Source organism: Monodelphis domestica, chromosome 7, assembly GCF_027887165.1.
Source record: "Monodelphis domestica isolate mMonDom1 chromosome 7, mMonDom1.pri, whole genome shotgun sequence".
NCBI lineage: Eukaryota > Metazoa > Chordata > Mammalia > Didelphimorphia > Didelphidae > Monodelphis > Monodelphis domestica.
In genome coordinates this window covers 115,204,873-115,232,238 of record NC_077233.1, presented here as the reverse complement: position 1 = coordinate 115,232,238, position 27,366 = coordinate 115,204,873, and the positions used below count along the sequence as shown (strand labels likewise).

Sequence of the window (27,366 nt, the reverse complement as noted above, 5' to 3'; positions counted from 1 at the left end):
GATATCAAAAAATGGGATTGGATTTTTGGAGAATGGCTTAATGCATGTAATGGAGAATGTCTTACCACCAGTACAAATGAAAGAAGGATTCTCTATAGTTGGTGAGTTCCTCCAGATATTTCTCTTGGTAGGTAACACTGTTAATTTTGTCAAGCCCCAGAATACTATAAGGATTCCATGCTGAAATACATGCTTACTTAAAACAGATTGATCTTACAGTTTGTCTTATTCATTCAGTCAACAATTGTGAAGACCCTGCTATGTGAGGCACTGCATTAAGTTCTAGGGATTTAAAAAGAGGCAAAAGACTATCCCTTCCTTGGGAAGTTTACAATCTAATGGAGGTGACAATGTATAAACAAATGTAAACAAAAGAAGCTATATACAGGATAAGTAGAAATAATTAAAAGAGAAAATACTGAAATTAAGAAGTTAAAGTTTTCTGAAGAAAGTGGGATTTAGGGGACTTAAAGGAAGCTAAGGACATCTATAGACTCAGTGGAGGAGGGAGATCATTCCAGGCATGCTGGGTAGCCAGAGAAGATGCCTAGAGGTGAGATACGGAGTGTCTTGTTTGTGGAACATCCAGAAGACTATTCTGAATTAAAGAGTACTATTGAGGGGGTGAAAGGGGTGAGAAGACTGGAAAGGTAGAAGGGGACTAGGTTATGAAGAACTTGGAATGCCAAAAAGAACATTTTCCTTTTTTTTTTCCCCCTGAAGGCCATAGGAAGCCACAGGAGTTTATTGAATAAGGGGATGATGCATTGTAGGCAAACCATTTTAGTGTTTGAATGAAGAATAGATTGTAGTGGGAAGAAACTTGAGGCAGGTAGTCCCACCAGCAGGCTATTGAAATATTCTAGTCAAGAGGTAGTTAGAGCCTGCACTAGAATGATGGCAATGTTAGAAGAGAGAAGGGAGCATATTGGAGAGATGTCTAATGAATGGTGAAATACACAAACCTTGTCAACAGCTTGGATGTGGGTGGTGAGAAATAGTAAAGAATCCAGCATCACTCATAGATTTTGAGCTTCAGGGACTAGGAGAATGGCATTCTTGAGGGTAATGAGGAAGATGAGAGGAGGAATGTTTGGGGGGGGGGGAATAATGAGTTCTGTTTTGGATATAATGAATTTAAGATGTCTATTGTACATCTAGTTCAAGTGTCTGAAAGGCAGTTGGAGATGTGAATATGGAGTTAGGAGCAGAGAGTTTGGGGCAGGATAATCAGATTTGAGAATCAACAGAATAGAGATGGTATTTCATCTGAGCTGGTGAGGTCACCAAGTGAAGTAGTATGGAAGGAGAAGAGAAGAGGATAGGGCATGATGGAAGAGGATTGAGGAAAGGATACAGAGAATAGTCAGAGAGGCTGGAACAAAACTGGAAGAAAGTGCTTTTGGGGAAACCTAGAGGGAAGAGATTATCAAATTGGAGAGAGTGACCAAGTGTTACAGGCTGTAAAGAGAGGTCAAGAAGAATGAGGATTGAGAAAAGGCTCTTTTTGGATTTGGCAATTAAGAGGTCATTAGTGTCCTTGTAAGTTATCTACCTGTTGTTTCCTAATAAGTAGTAGTTTTGTTCTCCAAATGATCGATCATATATTATTCAGATGACTCATTCTTGAGGAAAGGTAGCAGAAAGAAAGGGAAAGGTTTTTTTTTTTTCTTTTCAGATTGCCCCTCTTATCCCATCTCTCTAACCCTCTCAGTCTCATGGGTAAAAAGGCAATGGAAAATAGAAAAGGAATCATCTGTTTGATCATTCTTTGATCTTTTTGGTCACTTGCCCTCTCTGAATAAGTTGTTAATGAAAAGGATTGGTCTTTGGGAATCAAGAACCCACGAGGAAGAGAATTTAGGTTCTATTTATGGATCTTAAAATTAATTTATTTCAGAACCACATTATTTTTCATATTCTATTCTGTTCAGCAATAACTTGTCACTATTATTGGGAGAAATAATATGTTTGTTTCTTACAGACTACTTTGTATCTACTTGATTTCTAAAATGAAAGACATCTTGGAAGGTTTTCATTATCTAAAAGTAAAAAATTAAGAAAAATTCTGTGTATTAACAGACGCCATCATCATGAGCATCAATTCAAGTAATATAAATGCTGAAATCCAAAGGTAATCCTTAAGTTTTTTCCTTTAATTGATACTATAATAGGAGTGGCTAAGATAAAATTTCATATTAAAAAAACTTGTTTGATCAATCAGTTTTGAGATTAGGCCTGTGAGTGGCTGCTGCACTTCTAACCTGGGTAAGATAGGAAAACCCACTTTCCCTTATCCCTCTTCAGGGAAAAAAAATACAACAAAAACAACCAGGGCTATAGACAGTATTATTAAGGATGTAAAATTTATCTTTAGAACCCTTCTAACTTCTGGCTTCTGCTGTCTTTTATCAATATGCTGCCCTTTGGCTATCCATTCCTCCTCTCCTTTGATATATTGCTCCATTCAGGGCTAAAATTATGCCTTCCTTCATCCCTTGTCATCTGGAATCAGTACTTTGTTTTCCTTAGCAACTGTATATCTTTATTGATTGTTAGGAGATTTTTTTTCATAGTGTCTTTGAGCTGAAAGAGATCATTTAGAGCAAAAGATATCAAATGTGCCTCTGGAAGTGAGCCAATATCCAATTTAAAAAAAATTCATTTATTTTTAAGATGTGTTTAAAACTTTTTGGGTTCCAAATTCTCTCCTGGCCCCCTTACCAGCCATTGAGAAAGCAAGCAATATGTCACTTATATATGTGAAGTCACATAAAACAGTTGCCAAAAAAAATAATAAAGCAAGTCAAAGAAAGTGAAAGACATTTCCATCAAACTGAACTTCTAAGTCATCAATTCTCTTTCTGGAGGTGGATAACATTTTTCACCGTTGGTCCTTTGTAATTATTTTGGATTATTGTATTGATTAGTGTAACTAAGGCTTTCACAGTTGATCATGATTACAATCCAATAAACATTTATTTAACATCTACTATGTGCCATGCACTATGCTAAGACCTGGAGATACAATTAGTAAAGACAGCTCTTCCCCTCAGTGAGCTTACTGTTTAAAGGGGGAGGTAACACTCACTAGGAGACTAAAAGGGGGGATGGAAAGGGGAAAGGGAGAGAGGGAGAGAGCTAGGGAGGGTCAGGGAAGCTAAGGAATGCTGGAAGTCCAGTTTTTGTCCTCTATTAAGGAGGATATTTGGGAGGAGTTTGGTATTTCTCCCTACCCTCCAGAGGAGAGAGTAATTTGAGGGAGGTGGCATCAATCAAAGCTTGAGTAGTTTACCTGGTAGTGAGTTTAGAAGAGATAAACTTAACCTGAGAGTACCGTTTTGTTCCAAGGAATTGAAGCTAACTAGAAATGCAGGTGCAAAGTAGAGGGATTAAACCAGATAAAAATGTAATTGTGAAATATTTAATAAACAAAAATACAATAGAACATAGGTGTAGTTTTCTAAGTCAGTGCATGGCTGCAGGGATCTTTATATATGGTTTAGTGGTCCCTATTTCTATTTGAGTTTGACACAGCTGATTGAGAGTATTGAGTTAAATTTCTCTATTTTATAGGTGAGAAAATTGAATTTGAGAGAGATTAAGGACTTATTAAAAATTACACAAACTCTAGCAGGAAATGGGATCTCAACCCAGTCTTTCTGACTCCCCAATTACATGTAACAACAATTTTAAACATACGTTTTCTAAAATTTTAGGATCCAAATTGTCTTCCCCCCCTCCTTCCTAGAATTTTTTGATCCAGGTTATACATGTATGATCATGATAAGCATATTTCCATATTGATCAAGTTGTGAGAGAATACTCAAATAAAACCAAAACCCCAAAATAAAAACATGCACAAAAGTATGCTTTAATCTGCATTCAGACTCCATCAATTTCTTTCTCTGGAAGTAGCATTCTTATGATGTCTTTCAGAACTGGCTTAGATCATTGTATTGTTAAGAATACTGTTCATATCTCTTGTCCATTTATCAGTTGGGGGATGGCTCTTATTCTTATACATTTGACAAAGTACTCTACATATTTTAGATATGAGACCTCTATCCAAGGGACTGTCTCAAAATTGCACCCCCTCCTTCTAATTCTGGCTACATTGGTTTTATTTGTACAGAAATTTTAAATCTTAGTATAATAAAAATTATCCATTTTAGATCTCATAGTTCTCCCCATTTCTTGTTTACTTATAAATTCCTTTTCTATCCATAAATCTGATAGGAAGTATGTTCCCTATTCTAATTTGCTTATGATATCTTCTTTTGTGTCTTAAGTCATGTATCTGTTTTGATCTTATTTTAGTGAATTATGTAAGATATTGGTCTATACCTAGTTTCTACCAAACTCTTTCTAGTTGTTCCAACAGTTTTTACCAAATATTGATTTTTTTATTCCAATAACCCAGATTGTTACTTTTGTCAAATACAAGATCACTATAATCTTGTAATACTGTTTATTGTATGTCTTTGTTCCATGAATCTGCCTTTCTGTTTCTTAGCTAGTACCAGATAGTTTTGATAATTATTGCTTTATGATACAGTTTAAAAACTGGTACTATTAGATCTCATTCCTTTACAATTTTTTTTATAAATTCATTTAATATTCTTGATCTTTTATTCTTCAAAATGAATTATTATAATTTTTTCTTAAGTTTTTTTTATTTAAATGGAATGGCATTGAATAAATAGATTAGTTTAGGTAGGATTTTCATTTTAATTATATTAGCTTTGTCATAAACAATTACTATTTCTCCAATTACTTAAATCTGACTTTATTTGTATAAAGATTATTTTATAATTGTGTAGTTCCTGGGTTTGGTTTGGCAGGTATACTCTCAGGTATTTTATTCTGTCTGTGGTTATTGGTTCTCTAAGAATTCTTATCCTCATTGTAGGGGAAGGGGAAGTTGAGACTTGAAGAGGTTAAATGAGTTGTTAGAGGCCATATTTGTACTGAAGTCTCTTCTGATAAATTCTATCAAACTACACTATATTTACCTTTACATATATTAATTTATAGTGAGGGAGACATCAGTGACTTATGGTAAACAATTTTTACAGGTGTATTTACATTTTAAAAGATAAACTTCTTACTTCAAATGAATCTGTTAGTGTATTTAAGAGATATGTTTTATTAGATTTATATGTCCCTTTGTCTTTTTTGGCTGCCTCTTACTCGGTATCAAAGGAGACTCTATGGCGTTTAAGGTCCCTCCTACTTTTAAATTTATGATCCATGATTTTTTTCTTTATTATTATTATTTACCAATTACATGTAATAACAAATTTCCATATACGTTTTCTGAAGTTATAGGATAAATATTGTTTCCCTCCCTCCTTTCCTCCCTCATCCCAGGGCTGGTAAGCAATTCAATCTGATTCTAAGTACTTTTAATGTTAAATAACCTTTTCAAATCTATTAATTCATTCCTTTCAGAAATACTAAGTCCAATGCTTTTCAGAGGTATGTTGAAGTTCTTTGATGTCAGTGACCAGTATTCTTTTTTGTCTTTGTATCTTTAGCATCTAACATGGCACCTCTTACGTAGTCGGTGCTTAATAAATAAATATTAGTTGAATTTCATATTCAAAATTATATTGAAGGGTTTGGATTTTGTGGCCTGTAAGGGACTTCCCTTCCAGCTCTCTCACTATAATATTATGTAACAGTACTAAAAAATAGACAAATCATGGTTTCTAAATGACCTTCTTCCTTTCTGTAGATAATTTTCTACTAATTACCACCTTAGAAAACAAATTACATTCTTAATGTTTCTTTGTCTTTTATATATTTTCCATGTAAGGATAATTCCTTATGAGCCCCTAACGCTCTAATATATCTCAACCTGATATGGGCTAACCTTATTTTTCCTAATATTGATCCCTAAACTCTCTTGTTCAGAACTTCTTTCTTTCCTTGCTGGTTGTTCTTTGACTTTTAATGTTAAAATTTAAAGGGTTATATGAATGTTATTTTTATTTCTTGGAAATTTTTTATTTATAACATAGTTCTATTTTAATATAGTTTGTTTTATAAAAATAAGTGTTTTGCCTTTTGATTTGATTAAATTTACCAGGTTTAGGAGAACATCTTATAAATAATTGCAATATTGTGGAAGGTTCAAATTTGATAGATTTTGCTACTAATAGCAATACAATGATCCAGGACAGTTCTGAGGACTTATGAAAAAGAATGCTATCCACCTCCAGAGAAAGACCTATTAGAGTAGAAATGCAGATGAAAACATAATTTATCACTTGTTAATTTATGTATATGTTTTGGGGTTTTGGTTTATAAAATTATTTGCTTACAAAAATGAATAATATGGAAATATATTTTGTGTGATAATACATGTATAACTCAGATTGAATAGTTTGTCAGTTTTGAGAGTGGGGAGGGACTAAAGGAGGGATGGATCATATGTCTTTAGAAAACTTATATGGAAATTTGTTATTAAAACTAAAAAAATTACCAGGTTTGTTTCTCAAATGTTTGCAAATATAACATGTAACATCTGTATCAGTTGGCTTATTGTCTCAGGGCAGGGTTGAAGAGGGGAGAGAATTTGGAACTTAAAATTTAAAATTAAACAAAACAAATGCTTTAAAAGTTTATAAATGTAAATATTTGTAGATTGAAAAGCACTATTCTGAACTACTGAGGATATAAGTAGATTGTTATTGTTATCAAAACATTAAGTTGTTTAAAAATTTTAAAAGTTTTATTTCATCTGTATTAAGAGCATTCTTTTAAATTTAAACTTGGTTACGCTCATTCCAAATAATGCTACTTAAAAAAAAACCAACTGCATCATAGATAAATGAATCTCTGACCTTCAATAGATTATTAAAATGCTAATCTGTGGATTTAAAAAATATGAACATTTAAAAAATATATTTCCATATAGGAAGGGGAAATGCAAGAATAATTTTGATAGCCTTACTACCTCAATTTAATCAGTGTTTACTCAGTTTATTGTGATTTAATGAGCATAAGTTTTTTAGTGAGTTAAGTACAAGTATGATTTAGTTATTACTGTAGGAATAAGAGTAATGTATTAATAATTAACCACTATGAATTGCTTGATTATATTACTTTTATTTGACATATAATATAGATTTATAGTTTATTATACTTGCTTATACCTTCCAATGTTAGAGACTTACTATATTAGCACCTCTATATATACGCGCGCACACATACACACACACACACACACATACACACATGATTGATCTTGAGAGAACTAAGCTTGAATATTCACAGTTGCCTTGTCATAAATATCCCTACATACTGTAGCCCCAGAATATTGCTGACAATATTCTGTCAATATTTAATTGAAAATTCAAAGCTCAAAATACTGATAAAAAGTCACTGATGATTGATGACCTCGGTACAGTCTGCTGACAAAATGCTAATAGTTGATGAACATATTCTGTAGCTAATCCTAAGAGGTTCCCCACTTCTGAAAATGACCCATCATGTAATGTCTTGTTCTATTTTTAGTCATCTCCCAAAGTCTATAAAAGCAACTTGTGAACAAGCAGAGAGATTCTTGACATTGAAATTGTTTTTGCTAAATTTTTTCTAATTTTTTGGCTAAATTTTTGCTAAAAATTTTATTGATATGTAATATATTATTAAATATCAACATTATATAATAATACAATACTATAATTAATTATGCATTATAATGCAAACATGTAAAATACTTATATATTACAGGATATCACATATAAAATATTTTATGTAAAATATTTTTATAATTTTATAAGGTTTTGAATATTAATTTTTGTTATAATAAATTTATGTTCTCTGAGGCTATTGAAAGGTTTATTATCATTATGTTAAGTAGCTTTATATTGCTATATATTGGGGATTCAGTTATATTCTTTTTGTAGTTTTTTTTTTTTTGTCTCTTAGGCTAGTAGATGTCATATCTTCCTCCCCAAATAGATGGTAGGATTCTGGAATACAGTGATCATTTTTTACATTTTTTTTATCACCTAATACTTTGGCATGGTTATGTGATAAATACTTGTTGAATGAATAAAGATATGTTCTTGCTATAGTTTCATCACTATAAATTTATGTGTGATAAAGATAGCAAAAGTATTTTTCTAAACCTCAAAGTGCTAAAGAAATGAGTTACATTTATCATTACTTCAGTGAGTTTACTCTCAGTTAACTAGATATTTGCTAGTATACTCCTATGTGTATAAAGGGCAATATAGAATTTCCCTAAGTGAATATATGTATCATTATATACATTTGAGTTTGTAAGAACAATACAAAAAAAGTTGCTCTTTTGTAATTGGCCCCGCATCTGAAATTACTAAGAATTTTAACATAATGGATGGAATACCATGGTGATCACCACTTTATAGTTTTACTGTTGTGTCAAGGAGGGAAGAGGGGAATGAGGGAAGCTGAATTGATTTTAAGAGTTCTGAATACAAATTGGATTTTCCATTTTATATGGTAAAGCTATAACATTTTGAGTACTGAAAATGAATATATAAAATAAATATAAAAATTATGCATTGTTGGGTTTGCTCAAAGAATAATTTAGTAAATGGGAGATCCTTACAAGGGAGAAATCACTTCTGAAGATGATGATGTCCATTCTGGAATCTAGAAGTTTGAAATGCCATTAATTGTACTCTTGGAAACCATTCTTTATTTCAAGAAATTTATAATATGGAGCTTCGGTTATTTTGCTCTGAGAAGATTAAGAGGATGTGAAGAGTTTAAGAGAAGTGGCCAAAGCCAGAGATGTTTTATACTACCCATGTAAAGCCCATTTGTTTCCTAGGCAGCTAGCATTTAATTATATTTTATAATTTCATTTAATAGGTTAAAGAATACTGCTATTGATTTAAAAGAAATGCATAGAAGCAATGAGTCAGATTTGGATTTCATTACAGATCTGAGAAAGAAACTCCATCGAGCAAAAAAAGAAAAATTAGACTTGACAACTAACCACAATGCCCAGGTAGGTTTTGTATATTGTGTGAGTAGTCAAAGAAAAATTTAATATGGAAATGGGAAGAACATCTAGAATTATTTGCTCTATTGTGAAAGTAATTACTTAAAGTGGTGGTGTGATGTTTAGCTCGTTCATTAAATTTGAAGCCAAGATTTGATTTATCAGTGAATTTATTATATATTGTGTTAGTTTTCTATTGTCTTTTAAATATTTGTAGAAATAGTATTCTATTTATTATTATTATTATTATAATATTTTATTTGATCATTTCCAAGCATTATTCATTAAAGACATAGATAATTTTCTTTTCCTCCCCCCACCCCCCATAGCCGACGCATAAATCCACTGGGCATTACATGTTTTCTTGATTTGAACCCATTGCTATGTTGATAATATTTGCATTAGAGTGTTCATTTAGAGTCTCTCCTCTGTCATGTCCCCTCAACCGCTGTAGTCAGGCAGTTGCTTTTCCTCGGTGTTTCCACTCCCATAGTTTATCCTTTGCTTATGAATAGTGTTTTTTTCTCCTAGATCCCTGCAAATTGTTCAGGGACATTACACCGCCACTAATGGAGAAGTCCATTACGTTCGATTATACCACAGTGTATTAGTCTCTGTGTACAATGTTCTCCTGGTTCTGCTCCTCTCGCTCTGCATCACTTCCTGGAGGTTGTTCCAGTCTCCATGGAACTCCTCCACTTTATTATTCCTTTTAGCACAATAGTATTCCATCACCAACATATACCACAATTTGCTCAGCCATTCCCCAATTGATGGGCATCCCCTCGTTTTCCAGTTTTTGGCCACCACAAAGAGCGCAGCTATGAATATTTTTGTACAAGTCTTTTTGTCCATTATCTCTTTGGGGTACAGACCCAGCAGTGCTATGGCTGGATCAAAGGGTAGATATTCTTTTGTCGTCCTTTGGGCATAGTTCCAAATTGCCCTCCAGAATGGTTGGATCGGTTCACAACTCCACCAGCAATGAATTAATGTCCCTACTTTGCCACATCCCCTCCAGCATTCATTACTTTCCTTTGCTGTTATGTTAGCCAATCTGCTAGGTGTGAGGTGATACCTCAGAGTTGTTTTTATTTGCATCTCTCTGATTATAAGAGATTTAGAACACTTCTTCATGTGCTTATTAAAAGTTTTGATTTCTTTATCTGAGAACTGCCTATCCATGTCCCTTGCCCATTTATCAATTGGAGAATGGCTTGATTTTTTGTACAATTGATTTAGCTCTTTGTAAATTTGAGTAATTAAACCTTTGTCAGAGGTTTCTATGAAGATTTTTTCCCAATTTGTTGTTTCCCTTCTGATTTTAGTTACATTGGTTTTGTTTGTACCAAAGCTTTTTAGTTTGATGTAGTCAAAATTATTTATTTTACATTTTGTGATTCTTTCTATGTCTTGCTTGGCTTTAAAGCCTTTCCCCTCCCAAAGGTCTGACATGTATACTATTCTGTGTTTACCCAATTTACTTATGGTTTCCTTCTTTATGTTTAAGTCACTCACCCATTTTGAATTTATCTTGGTGTAGGGTGCAAGGTGTTGATCTATTCCTAGTCTCTCCCACACTGTCTTCCAATTTTTCCAACAGTTTTTATCGAATAGTGGATTTTTGTCCCAAAAGCTGGGATCTTTGGGTATATCGTATACTGTCTTGCTGAGGTCACTTTCCCCCAGTCTATTCCACTGATCTTCCTTTCTGTTTCTTAGCCAGTACCAAATTGTTTTGATGACTGCTGCTTTGTAATATAGTTTTAGGTCAGGGACTGCAAGGCCCCCATCATATGTGTTTTTTTTTTTCATTATTTCCCTGGATATCCTTGATCTTTTGTTCTTCCAAATGAACTTTGTTATGTTTTTTTCTAAATCAGTGAAGAAGTATTTTGGTAGTTCAATGGGTATGGCACTAAATAGATAAATAAGTTTGGGTAGGATGGTCATTTTTATTATATTGGCTCGTCCTATCCATGAGCAGTTAATGTTTTTCCAATTGCTCAAGTCTAGTTTTAGTTGTGTGGCGAGTGTTTTGTAGTTGTGTTCATATAGTTCCTGTGTTTGTCTTGGGAGATAGATTTGTAGGTATTTTATTTTGTCTAAGGTGATTTTGAATGGGATTTCTCTTTCTAGTTCTTGCTGCTGAGCTGTGTTGGAGATATATAGAAAAGCTGATGATTTGTGTGGGTTTATTTTGTATCCTGCAACTTTGCTAAAGTTGTTGATTATTTCAATTAGCTTTTTGGTTGAATCTCTAGGATTCTTTAAGTAGACCATCATGTCATCTGCAAAGAGTGATAACTTGGTCTCCTCCTTGCCTATTTTGATGCCTTCAATTTCTTTTTCTTCTCTAATTGCTACTGCTAGTGTTTCTAGTACAATGTCAAATAGTAGAGGTGATAATGGGCATCCTTGTTTCACTCCTGATCTTATTGGGAATGCATCTAGTTTATCCCCATTGCAGATGATATTAGCTGTTGGTTTTAGATATATACTGTTTATTATTTTTAGGAATGACCCTTCTATTCCTATGCTTTCTAGTGTTTTTAATAGGAATTGGTGTTGTATTTTATCAAATGCTTTTTCTGTGTCTATTGAGATAATCATGTGGTTCTTGCTGGTTTGCTTGTTGATATGGTCAATTATGTGGATGGTTTTCCTAATGTTGAACCAGCCCTGCATCTCTGGTATAAATCCTACTTGATCATGGTGAATGATCCTTCTGATCACTTGCTGGAGTCTTTTTGCTAGTATCCTATTTAAGATTTTTGCATCTATATTCATTAGGGAGATTGGTCTATAGTTTTCTTTCTCTGTTTTTGACCTGCCTGGTTTTGGAATCAGTACCATGTTAGTGTCGTAAAAGGAGTTTGGTAGAACTCCCTCTTTGCTTATTATGTCAAATAGTTTGTATAGTATTGGGATTAACTGTTCTCTGAATGTTTGATAGAATTCACTGGTGAATCCATCAGGCCCTGGGGATTTTTTCTTAGGAAGTTCTTTGATGGTCTGTTGGATTTCATTTTCTGATATGGGATTATTTAAGAATTCTATTTCCTCTTCTGTTAGTCTAGGCAGTTTGTATTTTTGTATATATTCATCCATATCTCCTAAATTGGTATATTTATTGCCATATAATTGGGCAAAGTAATTCCTAATGATTGCCTTAATTTCCTCTTCATCGGAGGTGCTGTCCCCCTTTTCATCTTTAATGCTATTAATTTGCTTTTCTTCCTTCCTTTTTAAAATTAGATTGACCAGTACTTTGTCTATTTTGTTTGTTTTTTCAAAATACCAGCTTCTTGTCTTATTTATTAAATCAATAGTTCTATCACTTTCGATTTTATTAATTTCTCCCTTAATTTTTAGGATTTCTAGTTTGGTTTTCTGCTCGGGGGTTTTAATTTGATCGCTTTCGATTTTTTTTCATTTGCATTTCTAATTGATTGATCTCTGCTCTCCCTTGTTTGTTAATATAAACATTCAGGGATATGAATTTACCTCTGATTACTGCTTTGGCTGCATCACAAAAGGTTTGAAAGGATGTCTCACCATTGTCATTTTCCTTGATGAAATTATTAATTGTTTGTATGATTTCTTCTTTTACTAAATGGTTTTGGAGTATCATATTGTTTAATTTCCAATTGGTTTTAGATTTGGTTTTCCATGTACCATTACTAATCATTATTTTTTATTGCCTTGTGATCTGAGAAGGCTGCATTTATTATTTCTGCTTTTCTGTATTTGTGTGCTATGTTTCTGTGACCTAATGTATGGTCAATTTTTGTGAATGTGCCATGTGGTGCTGAGAAGAAGGTGTATTCCTTTTTATCCCTATTTATTTTTCTCCATATGTCTATTAATTCTAATTTTTCTAAGATTTCATTCACTTCTTTTACCTCTTTCTTATTTATTTTTTGATTTGATTTATCTAAATTTGATAATGGTTGGTTTAAGTCTCCCACTAATATGGTTTTACTGTCTATTTCTTCCTTCAATTCTCCTAGTTTCTCCATTAGAAATTTGGGTGCTATATTATTTGGTGCACACATGTTGATTAATGATATTTCCTCATTGTCTAAAGTCCCTTTTAACAAAATATAATTACCTTCCCTGTCCCTTTTGATCAGGTCTATTTTTGTTTTGGCTTTATCAGATATAATGATTACCACTCCTGCCTTCTTTCTGTCTGTTGAGGCCCAGAAGGTCTTACTCCATCCTTTAATTCTGACCTTGTGGGTGTCAACCCGCCTCATGTGTGTTTCTTGAAGACAACATATGGTAGGGTTTTGGATTCTAATCCATTCTGCTATTCGTCTACGTTTTATGGGTGAGTTCATCCCATTCACGTTCAAAGTTATGATTGTCATTTGTGGACTCCCTGGCATTTTGATATCCTTCCCTAATTCTAACCTTTTCTTCTTCGGCTCTACCTTTTAGTCCAGTGATTTACTTTGAATCAGTCCCCCTTGTCCCCTCCCTTGATGTTTCCCTTTTTAGTCCCTCCCTTTTTGTTCCCTCCCCCTCCCCCCTCTCTTTCCCTCCCTTTTTGTTTTCCCTCTCCCCCTCCCCCCCTTGGTTTTCCCTTCTCCCTACCCTTGTTGGGTAAGATAGACTTCAAGATCCCAATGGATCTAGATGTTTTTCCCTCTCAGAGTTGATTTCCCTGAGATTAAGGTTTAAGTAAAAAACCCCTCTCTTCCTCTCCTTCTTATAGGAGTTTTCTTCCCCTCCCCTTCCCATGTGAATCTTTGTGTGAGAAAGATTATTCTATTTGGTCTTTCTTTACCCCCTATTTATACATTACATTTTCCCCACATGTTAGTATACATAGATTGATATAAATGTAGTCCTTATAGAAGAGAGTTTGAGTAAAAGAAGAAGATAACATTTTCCCCCTTTCCTTAATATTTACCTTTTCAAGTATTCCTTGCTCTTTGTTTTTCGGTATCAAACTTTCCACAGAGCTCTGGTCTTTTCTTTGCAAAAAGTTGGAAGTCTTCTATTTTGTTGAATGCCCATACTTTCCCTTGGAAGTATATAGTCAGTTTTGCTGGGTAGCTGATTCTTGGTTGAAGACCCAGCTCTCTTGCCTTTCTGAAGATCATGTTTCATGCCTTATGATCATTCAGAGTAGAACTTGCAAGGTCTTGTGCGACCCTGATTGGCATTCCTTTATATCTAAATTGTCTTTTTCTGGCTTCCTGTAGGATTTTTTCTTTTGTTTGATAGCTTTGGAATTTGGCAATTACATTCCTGGGAGTTGTCTTTTGGGGGTTTAGTGTAGAAGGTGTTCTGTGAGCGCTGTCAGTGGCTGTATTGCCCCCTTGTTCTAGAATCTCTGGGCAATTTTCTTTGATTATATCTTGTATCACGATGTCGAGTTTGGTGTTTATTTCTGGCTTTTCTGGAAGTCCAATTATTCTTAAATTATATCTTCTCCCTCTGTTTTCCAGATCTGTCACCTTGTCAGTGAGATATTTTATGTTCTCTTCTAATTTTTGGTATTTTGACTTTGCTTTATTAATTCTTGCTCTTTTACATGATCGTTGTCTTCCAGCTGCCTGATTCTGGCCTTTAAAGCCTGTTTTTCCTTTTCACTTTGGTCAAACTGGTTTTGTAGATGCGTGAATTTCTTTTGCATTATTTCCCACTTTTCCTCCCAGAAGGCTTCCATCTTTTTGGTCATTTCTGATTCAAATTCTTCATGGGTTTGTGGAGAGTTTCCATTTCCTTTGGAAGCTTTCGGAGCATTTTCTTGTATATCATCTTCTATCTCCTCTGTATTTTGTATTTTGGCTCCATAGAATGTGTCCAAAGTCGCCCCTTTCTTCTTATTTTTCTTGGTATTTTGGGGCTTCTGTGCTTCTGTGGACTTTGCCATCACTGAATGTGGAGGATTAGCTTTTCTTATCTCTGTCTGGTGTTCAGAGGCTTTAGTCCTGGGCAGATTGTCGGTTCTATGAGCTTTCCCTAGGTTAAATTGAGTATGCCTTCAGGCAATGACTTTCACTGGAACTGGAATGGAAGGGTCAGACCAGGGGGCCACACTCTCCCCCGGCTCTATCTGCTTCCCTGCTGCTAAGGTGCCCCCTCGACTGGACTGGGTCGGGTTGCTTTCCGGAAGTTGCCTTCAGAATAGCTGGCCGTGAGGCTGTTTTGTCGGCCCTGAGGGTTGCTGTTGTTTCAGAGGACCCTGCTCTCTGCGGGGGGGATGGGCCTTGACTTCCCAGAGCTCCGAGGGCAGTGACTTTCACTGGGACTCGGATAGAAGGCCCACTGTTGTTTCAGAAGACCCTGCTTTCTGCTGGGGGTGGGGCTGCGGCTTCCCGGAGCCTTGGACTCTGCGCTCCTACCCCTTAGGTCCGAGTGATCTCGGGTTCTGGCTTTTGAGGGGGGCCGTACCTTTTGATCCAGGTCCAGGTCCAGGAGGAGGATTCCCAGGGTCTATGCTGTTGATTGTTTTGAATTTCGGTGCTTTAGGAGCTTATAGTTTGAGATCGGTCGGGAAGGGTTTTCCGGAGATCTGAACTTTAGCTTTCTCTAAGCCGCCATCTTGACTGGAAGTCAGTATTCTATTTTTTGAAAGAAAAATTGAATGGGGAAAATTAAAGTTTTTAAATGCATATATGTTATGACTACTATCTAGTGAGAATAAAAATAAATTGAAGATCAATAAATAATGATTTTTCTTAAGCCCTTGTTTCCTAAGGCAGTTGTAAGTTTATCAGGCTTTTGGGGCTTATGTTATTTTCCTAATATACATAGTGTACATATTCTTTTGGTTTTGCTTTTTTCACTTTATCTTGGTACAGATCAATTTAAATGTATTTCTTTATATTCTTCATATTTGTCATTTTTAACTTGATTATTTTTATGGATCAGTAATCTCTTTGCTTGCATTATTAATTTCCTAGCTTCCTTCAAAACTTGGAAGTCTGTCCTACTGCTCCTAGTTAGTAGTGAACTCCAAACTAAAATGACTTTTATATATATTTTGTATTTAATTTTCTATGCACATGATGTTAACTTCTGGTAGGACATGAATTCTTTGAAGGCATGGGCTGTTTGATTTTTGATGTTTGCCTTTGTATCTTGGGGCATGTAGTAGGCACTTGATAGAGACTTATTGATTGAATTCATAGTGAAATCTTGATACTTTTCATCCTTATGACCTTTTTTGGCTTCCTGTTTCTCATTTATAAAGTGAGGAAGTTAGATTGGATGTTGTTGAAGATCCATCATTCTAAATAATATTGTCATGCTCTTTCTGATGTCCCTTTCCCAAGCGTCTTTGATTAGAGAGGTCCAATCTGTCTGGACAAGAGCCTAGTCTTCTGGATACCAGACGTCACCACTAGGGAGTTGTTTAGGATGGTTGTACAGTGCATATATATATTCTTCTCCACTTGGTTATGCCTAGGTCATTTATGCTTTACCATTCAAGAGGTGTTTTGGGGAGCAGCTGGGTAGCTCAGTGGATTGAGAGCCAGGTCTAGAGATCGGAGGTCCTAGGTTCAAATCTGATCTCCGACACTTCCCAGCTGTGTGACCCAGGGCAAGTCACTTAACCCCCATTGCCTAGCCCTTACCACTCTTCTACCTTAGAACCAATATACAGTATTGATTCCAAGATGAAAGGTAAGGGTTTAAAATAAAAAAGAAGTGTTTTCACAGATAAAAAACTTGTTTCCACCCTTCTTCACTTAGGTGGGAGAAGGAAGTTCATAATGTCAGTCTTAATGATCAAACTTGTCTTTTTTTTTCCTTTAAAATCCAAAGGTTGTCTTGGAGTACCAAAAAAGGGTTCAGATTAATTTTATCTTTCCATTGTAAGGGTTACATTGGGGTTTTGATTAAATAAGAGAGTTATAAATTCAGTGTTGTGGTCGCCAAATTCAAAATATTATCCCTAAGCCAGAAAAATCTGTTAGCAGCTTTTATTTATAATGAGAAAGAAAAAGAGTTGAAGTATGAAATGTAGGAGGGAAAGAGGTAATGAGTTGCCTAGCCTACCCTAAGTGTTGGTCCTATGAAATTCAGCTTGCTCCCGGACAAAGTTCCAATCTCCACATGGAAGTCTGAGTCATTCACCAGCAAGCTAATGCATGATTCAAGGAAAAGAGTCTCTCCACAGAACTCATGCTGAAAGGAGTGTCCCACTGAAGTACCAACGAGCAGAGAGGGTCTCCTCACAGAGCCACCAAGGCAGGAATCTCTCCAAGCCGGAAGTTATGGTGGTGTCTTCAGTCAGGGTTTCCCCAACACAGCCTCCTCCAAAGGCAAAGCAGGAATCTCTGCAACCAATCTCTCCAGAAGCTAGGAAAGGAATGGCTAGAACCAGTCTCTCCAAATGCCATGAAGGGGAATGTATTCTAGACCCTATTGTTCTCTTTTTATACTCCTTTTTTCCTTGTCACTTCTTGTCACTCCTCCTCCTTCACAGAAACCAATGGCAGTCTTTCAAATTGCCTAGCAGTGGCCTTTGGAGTTGTCACTCTGATAAGTGACTTGTGAACTCTCATACTTAACGAAAAGTAGGGGTATTTTAAGTTCTTTATTTAATTAGCTGAAAATAGGCAAGGGGAGAGTTCATCCTAACTTCACAATCACCCCTGTGATTCTTTGGGAGACTAGTCTCCCCAATAAATCATTTAACATAACTAGCTTATATGTCTAAAGATCTTCTAGCTAAAGATCTTCTAGCTAAGGGTACATACAATATTGTACTTTCTACTTAGAAACTACAATAGTTGGAGATAAGAGGGAAATAAGAGAGAGACAGAGCAAAACCAATGATTGTTAGGTGCATTGACAAAAAGCCAATTGGGGGTAATCCCTTTTGGCATAAGAGTTTACATTCAGAATAAATGCATTCAACCCTCTTTGGTTCAGTTAATACATCCCAAAATTCATTTTGGATCTTATCATGTAGTTTAGGTTTCTTTTAGATTTCTTTATGGCACCTTCTCCAAACAGTTTATTTTCTTCATTCTGGGGGTTAAAGATCTTATTTTCCTGAATTTTTTTTTCAAAAAAAATTTTTAAGTCTGGATTTTATGAAAATTATACACCATACACATAATTTTGAAAGTAATAAAAGATTATATTTTAAGATATCCTAGAGAAATAAAGATATTCAACAATTAGAAATTTATCAAGGCTGATATTAAAACTCAAAAAAGGAAACTGAGAACTTAATTCCTGAAACATATGCCTTTTTCATCTTTTAGAGAGTAATCATCATTCTTTTTTTTTTTAATAAAACCCTTACCTTCCATCTTGAAGTCAATACTGTGTATTGGCTCCAAGGCAGAAGTGTGGTAAGGGCTAGACAATGGGGGTCAAGTGACTTGCCCAGGGCCACGTAATCATCATTCTTATTGAGGATTTCAATGAAAATAAGAAAACAGAACAGATAGTTTCATATAAACTCTTCTCATCTTTGACTGTAAGGTGCTTAGAATATGATATTATACTCTATTGATAATAACAAAAACTTTTGAGTAGGTAAATAAAATGTCTTAAAGGCTCATGTTTCAACAGTGAATCTCATCTGTTTGTTAAATTATACAAGATTCTTTGTTCAGTGACTTTTAGTTGTTAAGTGATGCACAGAGCTAAGAGACTTCTAGCTTAAGATGTGTGTAATACTCCTGGTGAATCATAAACTTTGAGCTGGAAGGGACCTTATTGGTTTCCTATTCTAAATTCCTTATCTTGTAGATGAGGAAATTATGGAGCTATCTAGAGAACTTAAATCATACACATAGTAAGTAGAAGAGTTCATATTTGTCTTGGGTCTTCTGAGTCCAAATTCATTGTTCTTTCCACTGTATCATGTTGAACCTCATGTTTGTACAAAATTCAGGTGGAATAGTCATTTGTCATAAATGGTGATATCCTTCAGATGTTTCTTTTTATAGGTTATGTTTTTTGTATCAAGTTCTAGAATATAACATGTCTTCTTCAGGAAAGATTATTATTCAAAAAAGATTGGCCTAACAATCCATACAGGAAAAAAGTGTTCTCAAGAAATGACAGAAGGAATAATATATGTTTTTTTTTCTAATGCAGAGTTACTTCATGTTAAAGAAATATATATGATTTTGGAGGATGTAGAATGACTTTCAAAAGAACCAATTTTATATATATATATATATATATACACACACACACACACAAATATATGATCTTCTAGGTCACATTAATGTAGGTGCAGCTCTAAAGACAGCAACTTTTTAGTTCAGCTTGTTCAGCTTCAAGATTGGGACAAAATGCTGTACTGGCAAGTCAAAGAACATTTAACAAGGGAGGAATTTTCCTCTGCCCTAACACAGGAAGAATGTGCAATAAGACTACAGCAGCATGTAGCTTCTCTGGACTTAGCCCCACTTAGCTCCAACTAGAAACTGTACGTCATCAGGTATGATGACTCAGTAGCCCTGAGAGGCTTCATATGCCTGGCCATTTTCATGGATCAGAGAAGCTAAGACCAGTCAGGTTCTGTGGGGGAAAGAAACTGTGTCAGGGAAGTCAGGCAAGCTGTGCCAGAAAAACACTGATCCTATCACAGCATTACTAATCATATTTACTTTGTTGGTTAATATAACTTTATTTATAGTGATGCCATATAGTCTTTAAATATGAATATACAAATTAAGGCAGAAGACAAGTAAGCATATGATTTATAGACTTAATAATGTTAAAAGCAGCCTTGCTGAATATATGACATTAAATAACTTGAAAACATCTCTTCTGGAGACTGCTATTTAGATTGCAATATTACCCTTGAAGTGTGATTAATATGGTTATTAAATTTTTATAAACTGAATTAAAAATTAGCATTAATGGTACAGAAATAGTATGTAAAAATTTTAATTAAAACCCCAAAAACATGCAAGTAAAATTTATGAAGTACATTAAACAATCCTCATTTTGTATTCTTTGTATTTCTGAGGAATACATAGTGCTTTAATACTAGGTAGTAGATGTCCCTCAGAATAATTTAAATTTATGTATATTTTTAGATTTAACAATGATTTTAAAAACTTGAATTTTTTAGAGGAAGCAAAGCCTCTTAGTTTTTTAAATTATATTTTAAAAGGCTTATTAGTTATTAGAATTAGTTTACCACATTAACATTTTTATGATCATATGTTACAATAACATTTTCTTGCTTTTTAATTAGGTACCAGTATTCTTTTTATAAAACTCACTTTTTATTTTAAAAAAAAATGAGCCTTTTTTCTCATTTCCTTCAGTAACTACTGTTGAGAAAGCAAGAAAAACAAAATCATAGGTACAACATTTCTCATTGATATGTCTAAAAAAATTATGTTTCAGACTGAGAGCATCATGTTTTATCATGAGTCTTGAGGAGGAATTGTGGTTAATTATTGTGTTTTTTTTTTTAAAGAGTTTTACAAAAGTCTATATACTCTACTTTAATGAGTCAAGTTCTCCCTTCCACCCTAAAATTCCTTCCCCTCATTGGGAACACAAGAAAACCAAAACCATTACAAACAATATATGATCTATCATAATACATTTCCACATTGTCCATGTCCTGAAAAGTATTTTTCTGATTCTGTATTCTGAGTCCTTCACCTCTCTATCAGGAGATGGGTAGTATATTTCATCATTAGTGCTCTGGAAACCTCATTGGTCATTATGCTGATACGAGTTCAGCACAGTAATATTCAGTTACATTTAGATACTGTAACTTGCTCATATCTCTTCAGATTCCTATTCTTTGCTGCTTCAGAAAAGAGCTATCAATATTTTCATACATCTTTAGAATTTGTTTTGCTTCAGACTATTCCCTTCCTTAGTCCATTCTTGTTCAATTCTCCTTCCCTGCTTTTCCCTTTCTCTTCTGTTGAATGAAATGTATGTCTGTATCCAAGTATGTGTGTGCATGTATTCCTCTTTTTTAAACTAGTTCAGATGCAACTGAGAGTCAAGTGTCATCTGCTCTCCTCTACCCCTTTCTCCTGGTTTGTTCAGATGTCTTCTTATGTACCTTGATTATATGAGATCATTTCCCCATACCTTCCTTTCTTCCCCTCTCCTCCTCTCTTTCCACTTTTTCCTTAACATCATCAAAATAGGACAACCACTCCCACTCCTTATCTAACTGGATTTCCTCTTTGAACCCTGGTAATAATGGAGTTCAGAGAAGATACATGTATTCTCTCATATTTGAATGTAAGCAGTTTGTTTTTCATGTTTACTTTTTTAGGTTTCTCTTATGTCTGAACTTTAAAACTTCTTCATAGCTCTGGCCTTTTCATCAGGAATGCTTTCATTTAGCCTAGACTCAACTATTCTTCTGGAGGGAAGTTGGTTCTATTGTTCTTCTGGTGTATTCAATATTGTTTTATTCTAGGAAGACAGGGTCAACCCTGGGATCTGTAAGCTTTCAGTGCACTCAGAGTGGTCTTATCGAGGGCAAAATCTGATTGCTGCTTTCTGGTTTTGAGTCTTACAAGTTTCTGACCTGCCTTTGGATCTGAGCAAGAGTAGAATGCTTCAGAACTCCATCCTGTCCTCTTGCTGGAAAATTTTGTTGGTTCAGAGTAGCAGAATTCTAGGTTCCCATTTCTTCTGGGATTTCTGGCTGGTTATTCCTCTGTAGGGTGGTCTATATGCTGGAAGTGAGACCCTGCTTTGGGCCTAAGGTGGGAGCTATGTTGCTAATGCAGCTGCCTTCTGAACTTCCTCATTTCTTCATACACAGTCTAGGACTTCACTACCTTCTGTTCCCTTGAGTAGATCCTTTTTCTCCCCCTACCCTGAATCTGGAATGTGCAAATCCAATAATCCTTTTTAAAATTAAGTGTTCTTATTGCTTTTCATTTTCCGTGCTATTTTTTCCCTGCTATATCCCAAATTACCTTTTAATAAAGGAAAACAGTTGAATAAAGCCTGTGAACTGTGTGGCTGGTAGTAGCAATCACACCTATTGTTTCTTTTTTTTTTAACATTATTTTATTTGGTCATTTATAAACATTCTTCATTGGAAACAATGATCATTTTCTTTTCCTCCCCCCACCCTCTTCCCTCCCCCTCTCCCATAGCCAACACACGATTCCACTGGGTATCACATGTGTTCTTGATTCAAACCCATTTCCCTGTTGTTGGTATCTGCACTAGAGTGTTCATTTAGAGTCTCTCCTCAGTCATTTCCCCTCCACCCCTGTAGTCAAGCAGTTGCTTTTCATCGATGTTTTTACTCCCACAGTTTATCCTCTGCTTGTGGATAGTGTTTTTTAGATCCCTGCAAGTTGTTCAGGGACATTGCATTGCCACTAATGGAGAAGTCCATTACCTTTGATTGTACCACAGTGTCTATTGTTTCTACATTGTTCTCTTTAATGCCATTTGTATTTCCTTTGTAGCACTTCAGGAATTGTGATGTTAGCATTCATGTATTATGGTTCTACTATCTTTCATGGAAAAAAGTTTGTTGAAATGGGTTTGTCAGATATCTTCCATTTGTTTTCTTTACAATTTGACAGATGATTGAAAGATGTCAAGAATGTAAGGCTACATTTTGCTTATTATTTATTGATTTATGAAAAAAACATTCAACTTAGTATAGCAAAATGTTATTTTGTATGGCCCTTTACAATAAAGTACTTCCTATTTATATATCTACATCATTTAGGATTTCTTGGAAGATGTAACAACAGAAATAACCCTCTTGATTATGGAGAAACATAAAACATGAAGATATATGCTTACTTATATTTACCCCTGTGATGGAGGAATTGTAGCATAAAGTATAAGTCAAAGAGAATTTTCTGGGGATAATGAGGTTCTCAGGATACTTCTGTTTGCGTATCACGTTATATTGATTGCATTATTCCCCAAGATAATGCATTCCCATTTTAAAAAATCTCTTTGGGATATAGATCTAGTAGTGGTATTACTAGATCATATGGCCTGTAGTTCTTTGGGCACAATTCCAGATTGCCTCACAACTCCACTAGCAATGCATTAGTGTCCCAATTTTGCCACATCCCCTCCAACATTTATCATATTCCTTTTCTGTCACATTAGCCAATCTGATAGGTGAGAGACGATACCTCAGAGCTGTTTTGACTTGCATTTCTCTAATCAAGAGAGATTTAGAACATTTTTTCATATGATTATTGATAGCTTTAATTTATTTATCTGAAAACTGTCTATTCATATCCTTTGACATTTTATCAATTGTGGAATGACTTGGATTCTTATAAATTTGTGCAAAGCCTCTTATAAGAGATTTGTGAGATCATTGAAAGAAGTTTGACTCGTCTATCCACAGAAGAAAAACAATGTGGACACATTATCTGTTGCTCTGATTTCAACAATCATCTGAATAGCCACCATTAATAGTTTTTTTTTCCTAACAGAATGTATAAGTGGGATAGATACTAGAGATAAACAGTGAACTGGTCCCAGAGTTGAAAGGGGGAAGAGAACACAAGCTAGATTACTTTTGTGAAACTGTGGAGTAAATTTACCAACTCCAAACTTCCCAAAATAGCTGGTCTTTGCTGGTATTTCAACTGGTATTGCTTTATGGCTTTGAAAAGAATAAAATATGTACATTACTCAAGTCAGAGAAGACACACACACACTCTCACACAATGGGTTGAGTAGGCTGCAACACATTATTAATGAGGAACTCTGACGAAGTACAAGATTTAAGGGTACCTTAAGGAACTGTATGACAGAAAAAATATATAAACTGGTCTGATATGGGCAGGAGTGAAAGAGGACAGATGGAAAGTCAAAGTACTCTATGGATAACCCTACAATGTGAGAAGAATTTATGGAAAGTATCCTTTATGTTAGGAGGATACCCTATGGTAAATTTGAAGTGAATGTAAGTGTATGTTGTTCCAGATGAATAGGCATGAAATGATATTTACATTATTGGTGGGAGGTCTTCATTCAATGAGGTCTCAGATCCATTTGAATATTAAGTAGAATTAAACTCAGAACTTTATTCTTTGTGATATTTATGGCCATTTAAAAAAGATTTTAATATAAATGACATCTTGCTTTAGGTAATTTTAGTTTTAAAGAGTCATAGTCATAGGAGGAGGAGTATCACTAGCATAATATTCCTCTTAGCCACAGAGGACTGGGGACCCAGGTTTTAGTTCCAGGGAAGAGAAGAGTGCTTATGGCTGCTCCCATTAGGAAAAGGGATCCTGGTCTCAAGTCAAAAGCACAAAGGACATTGATACTTGAGACCAAAACGTAGCAAAAGCCTGAGTTATATAGAATTGTAAGAAGCAGAAGTGCTTATAGCCTGAGGGGAATAGGGGCCTTGGTCATAGGTCTAAGGTAAGTAAGAATGTTTAGGGTTTCTCACAAAGAGGAATATAGGCCAGGAGAGCAATTACTACACCTCTACTTATATCACACCATCCTGGAAGAACTGAAAACTTACAGACCCCCCAGAATTAGCTTTGAAACTAGCAGTGCAAAAAATTTAAAGCACAGGCAGTGCCCTCTCCAACCTGGGAGTAAAGCCCAACTTTAACATAAATTAAAAGTTGAGAAACAGACTGAAAAAATGAGCAAATGATAACAGAAAGTACCCAACTATAGAAAATTACTGTGGTGGTGAGAGGGAAGATCAAGACCCAAAGTAAGAAGGCGAAAATGAAGTCAAAACAACTACATGTAGAGCTTCAAGGAAAAATGTGAATTGGTCACAAATGCAAAAGAATTCAAAGAGTTCAGAAAAGATATTAAAAATCAAATGAGAAAGGTAGAGAAAAAATTTGGAAAAGAAATGAGAGTGATTCAAGAAAATAATGAAAGTCAAGAATTTGGTAAAAAAGAACATAACATTTTAAAAAATAGAATTGGCTAAATGGTAAAAGGGCACAAAAATCCACTGAAGAGAAAACTCCTAAAAAAGTAGAATGGACCAAAATAAAAAAGAGGTACAAGAGCTCACTGAAGAAAATAATTTCTGAATATTTAGAATTGGACAAGTATAGGTTAATGACTCTATGATACATCATAGAACAATAAAAAACCTAAATAATGAAAAATTAGAAGAAAATGTGAAATATTTCATTGCAAGAATAATTAACCTAGAAAATAAATTGAAGAGAGTTATTTTAAGAATTATTGGACAACCTGAAAATTATGATTAAAAAATGAGCCTGGACATCATATTTAAAGAAATTATGAATAAAACTTCCATGATATCTTAGGGCCAGAGAGGGTAAAATAGAAATGGAAAGAATTCATTGATTACCTTTTGAAAGAGATTCTAAAATGAAAGCTCTCAGGCCAAGGAGTAAATACTATAGGTAGCAAGAAAGAAATAATTCCAAAAATCATTAATCAGAGTCAAAATTGCATAGGACTTAGCAGTTTCTACATTAATGAAGCAGAGGACTTGGGATGTGATATTCTGGAAGGCAAAGGAGCTAGGATTTCAGTTTAAGAATCACTTACTCAGTGAAACTGAGTATAATCCTTTAAGGGGAAGAATGGATATTTAATGAAGTAGAAGACTTCCAAGTATTCCAGATGAAAAGACCTGAGCTGAATTGAAAATTTGACTTTAAAAGATAAGACTCAAAAGAGTCTTAAAAAGGTATAAAATTTTGAAAAGGCATAAAAAGCTAATCAAGGAAGAGATAACATAAGAGACTTAATAAGGTTAAGCTGTTTACATTCCTTAATGGGAAAATGATACTTATTACTCCTGAGAACTTTATTATTATTAGAGCAGTTAGGACTATAAAAAAGACAAAGTGTAGGAGTGTAAGTTGATTATGATGGGATGATTTTTAAAAAATTAAGGAGTGAGAAAGAGGATGAACTAGGAGAAATGGGGAGAAAGGTAGAATGAAGTAAATTATCTCACATAAAAGAGGAGCTTAAGGAAGAGCTTTTAAAATAGAGGGGAAGATGGTGGTGGGGGTGGCCAACTTTTGAATCTTTCATTGGAATTAGTTCAAAGAAGAAGTAACATACACAGTCAGTTGGGTGTAGATATCTATCTTGCCATAAAGGGAAGTAGGAGGGGAGGGAGATTAGAAAATAAAGGAACATAGATTGGGGAAGGTGGGAGTCAGAAATAAAACATTTTTGAGGAAGGATGGGTGAAAAGATGGGAGAAATTAGGGTGAAGGGAAATAGTAATCATAACTATGAATGTGGATAGAATGAACTCGCCCTTAAAGGGAAACAAATAGCAGAGTCGATTAAAAATCAGAATCTGGCAATATAGTGTACAAAAAACACACTTAAGGTGGAGAGACACACGTATTAAAGATAAGGAGCTGAAGCAGAATCTATTATGTTTCATTGGAAGTGAAAAAAACCAGAGGTAGCAATCATAATCTCAGAAAAAGAAAAAGCAGCTGGGAAACTACATTTTACTAAAAGGTAACATATTAAAATAATATCAACATTACACATATGCATCAAATGATCCAGCATCCAAATTCTTGAAGAAAAATTCTGTTATGAGAGGAAATAGACATTGATAGAATCAATGACATTATCAATAGACATTGATAGACATCAAATAAAGGACCATATAAACATAGATTAAAATTAATTAGAAACTAAATAATGTAATCCTAAAGAATAATTTAAAAAGGAAAAAATTAAAAATTCCCCATCAAACACCCTTTTGGAAGATAAAAGAGATAAAAAACCAATAAAATGAATAAACTATTGGTTAATTTCATTATTTAAAAAAACCCAAATTACTATTATTAAAAACAAGGATGAATTTATTACAAATTAAGAGGAAATTAAAGCAATTATTAAGAGCTATTTTGCCCAATTATATGCCAGTAAATCTGACAATCTGAAGTGAAATGGATGATTACTTACAAAAATATAAATTTCCTAGATCAATAGAAGAGATAAAATACTCAAATATTCCTATTTTAGAAAAAGAAATTGAACAAGTCATAAATGATCTCCCTAAGAAAAAGTTCTCAGGATTAGATGGATTCACAAGTGAATGTTACCAGACACTTAAAGAACAATATAAGTACTACATAAATATTTGGAAAATAGGCAAAGAAAGTTTCCTACGAAATTTCTATGACATAAACGAAGGCCTGATAACCTAAACCAGGAAAAGCAAAAACAGAGAAAGTGCAACACTGCAGACTAATATTCTTAATGAATATTGATGCAAAAATTTTAAATAAAATACTAATAAGGAGATTATATAATATATAAAAAAGTTCATTCTATGACCAGATGTGATTTATACCAGGAATATAGGACAATTAGGAAAATTATTAATATAATTGATCACATCAGTAACAAAGCCAAAAGAAATCTTACAACTATCTCAATAAATG

At 34.4% G+C, this 27,366-nt stretch overlaps 1 protein-coding gene across 16 annotated transcripts in view; it reads left to right on the top strand.

The window, feature by feature from the left end:
- Positions 1-27,366, top strand: part of CCDC171 (coiled-coil domain containing 171) — a 543,314-nt gene that overhangs the window by 18,262 nt on the left and 497,686 nt on the right. For 11 of the 16 annotated variants that reach the window (XM_056805336.1, XM_056805345.1, XM_007499595.3 and 8 more), the window contains exons 2-3: positions 1,985-2,134; positions 8,875-9,013. In XM_056805336.1, the coding sequence (XP_056661314.1) occupies positions 2,094-2,134; positions 8,875-9,013 (180 nt within the window). In that variant the 5' untranslated portion in view covers positions 1,985-2,093. The remainder of the gene's footprint in view (positions 1-1,984; positions 2,135-8,874; positions 9,014-27,366) is intronic. The other 5 variants (XM_056805339.1, XM_056805341.1, XM_056805342.1 and 2 more) reach the window with 3 other exon arrangements.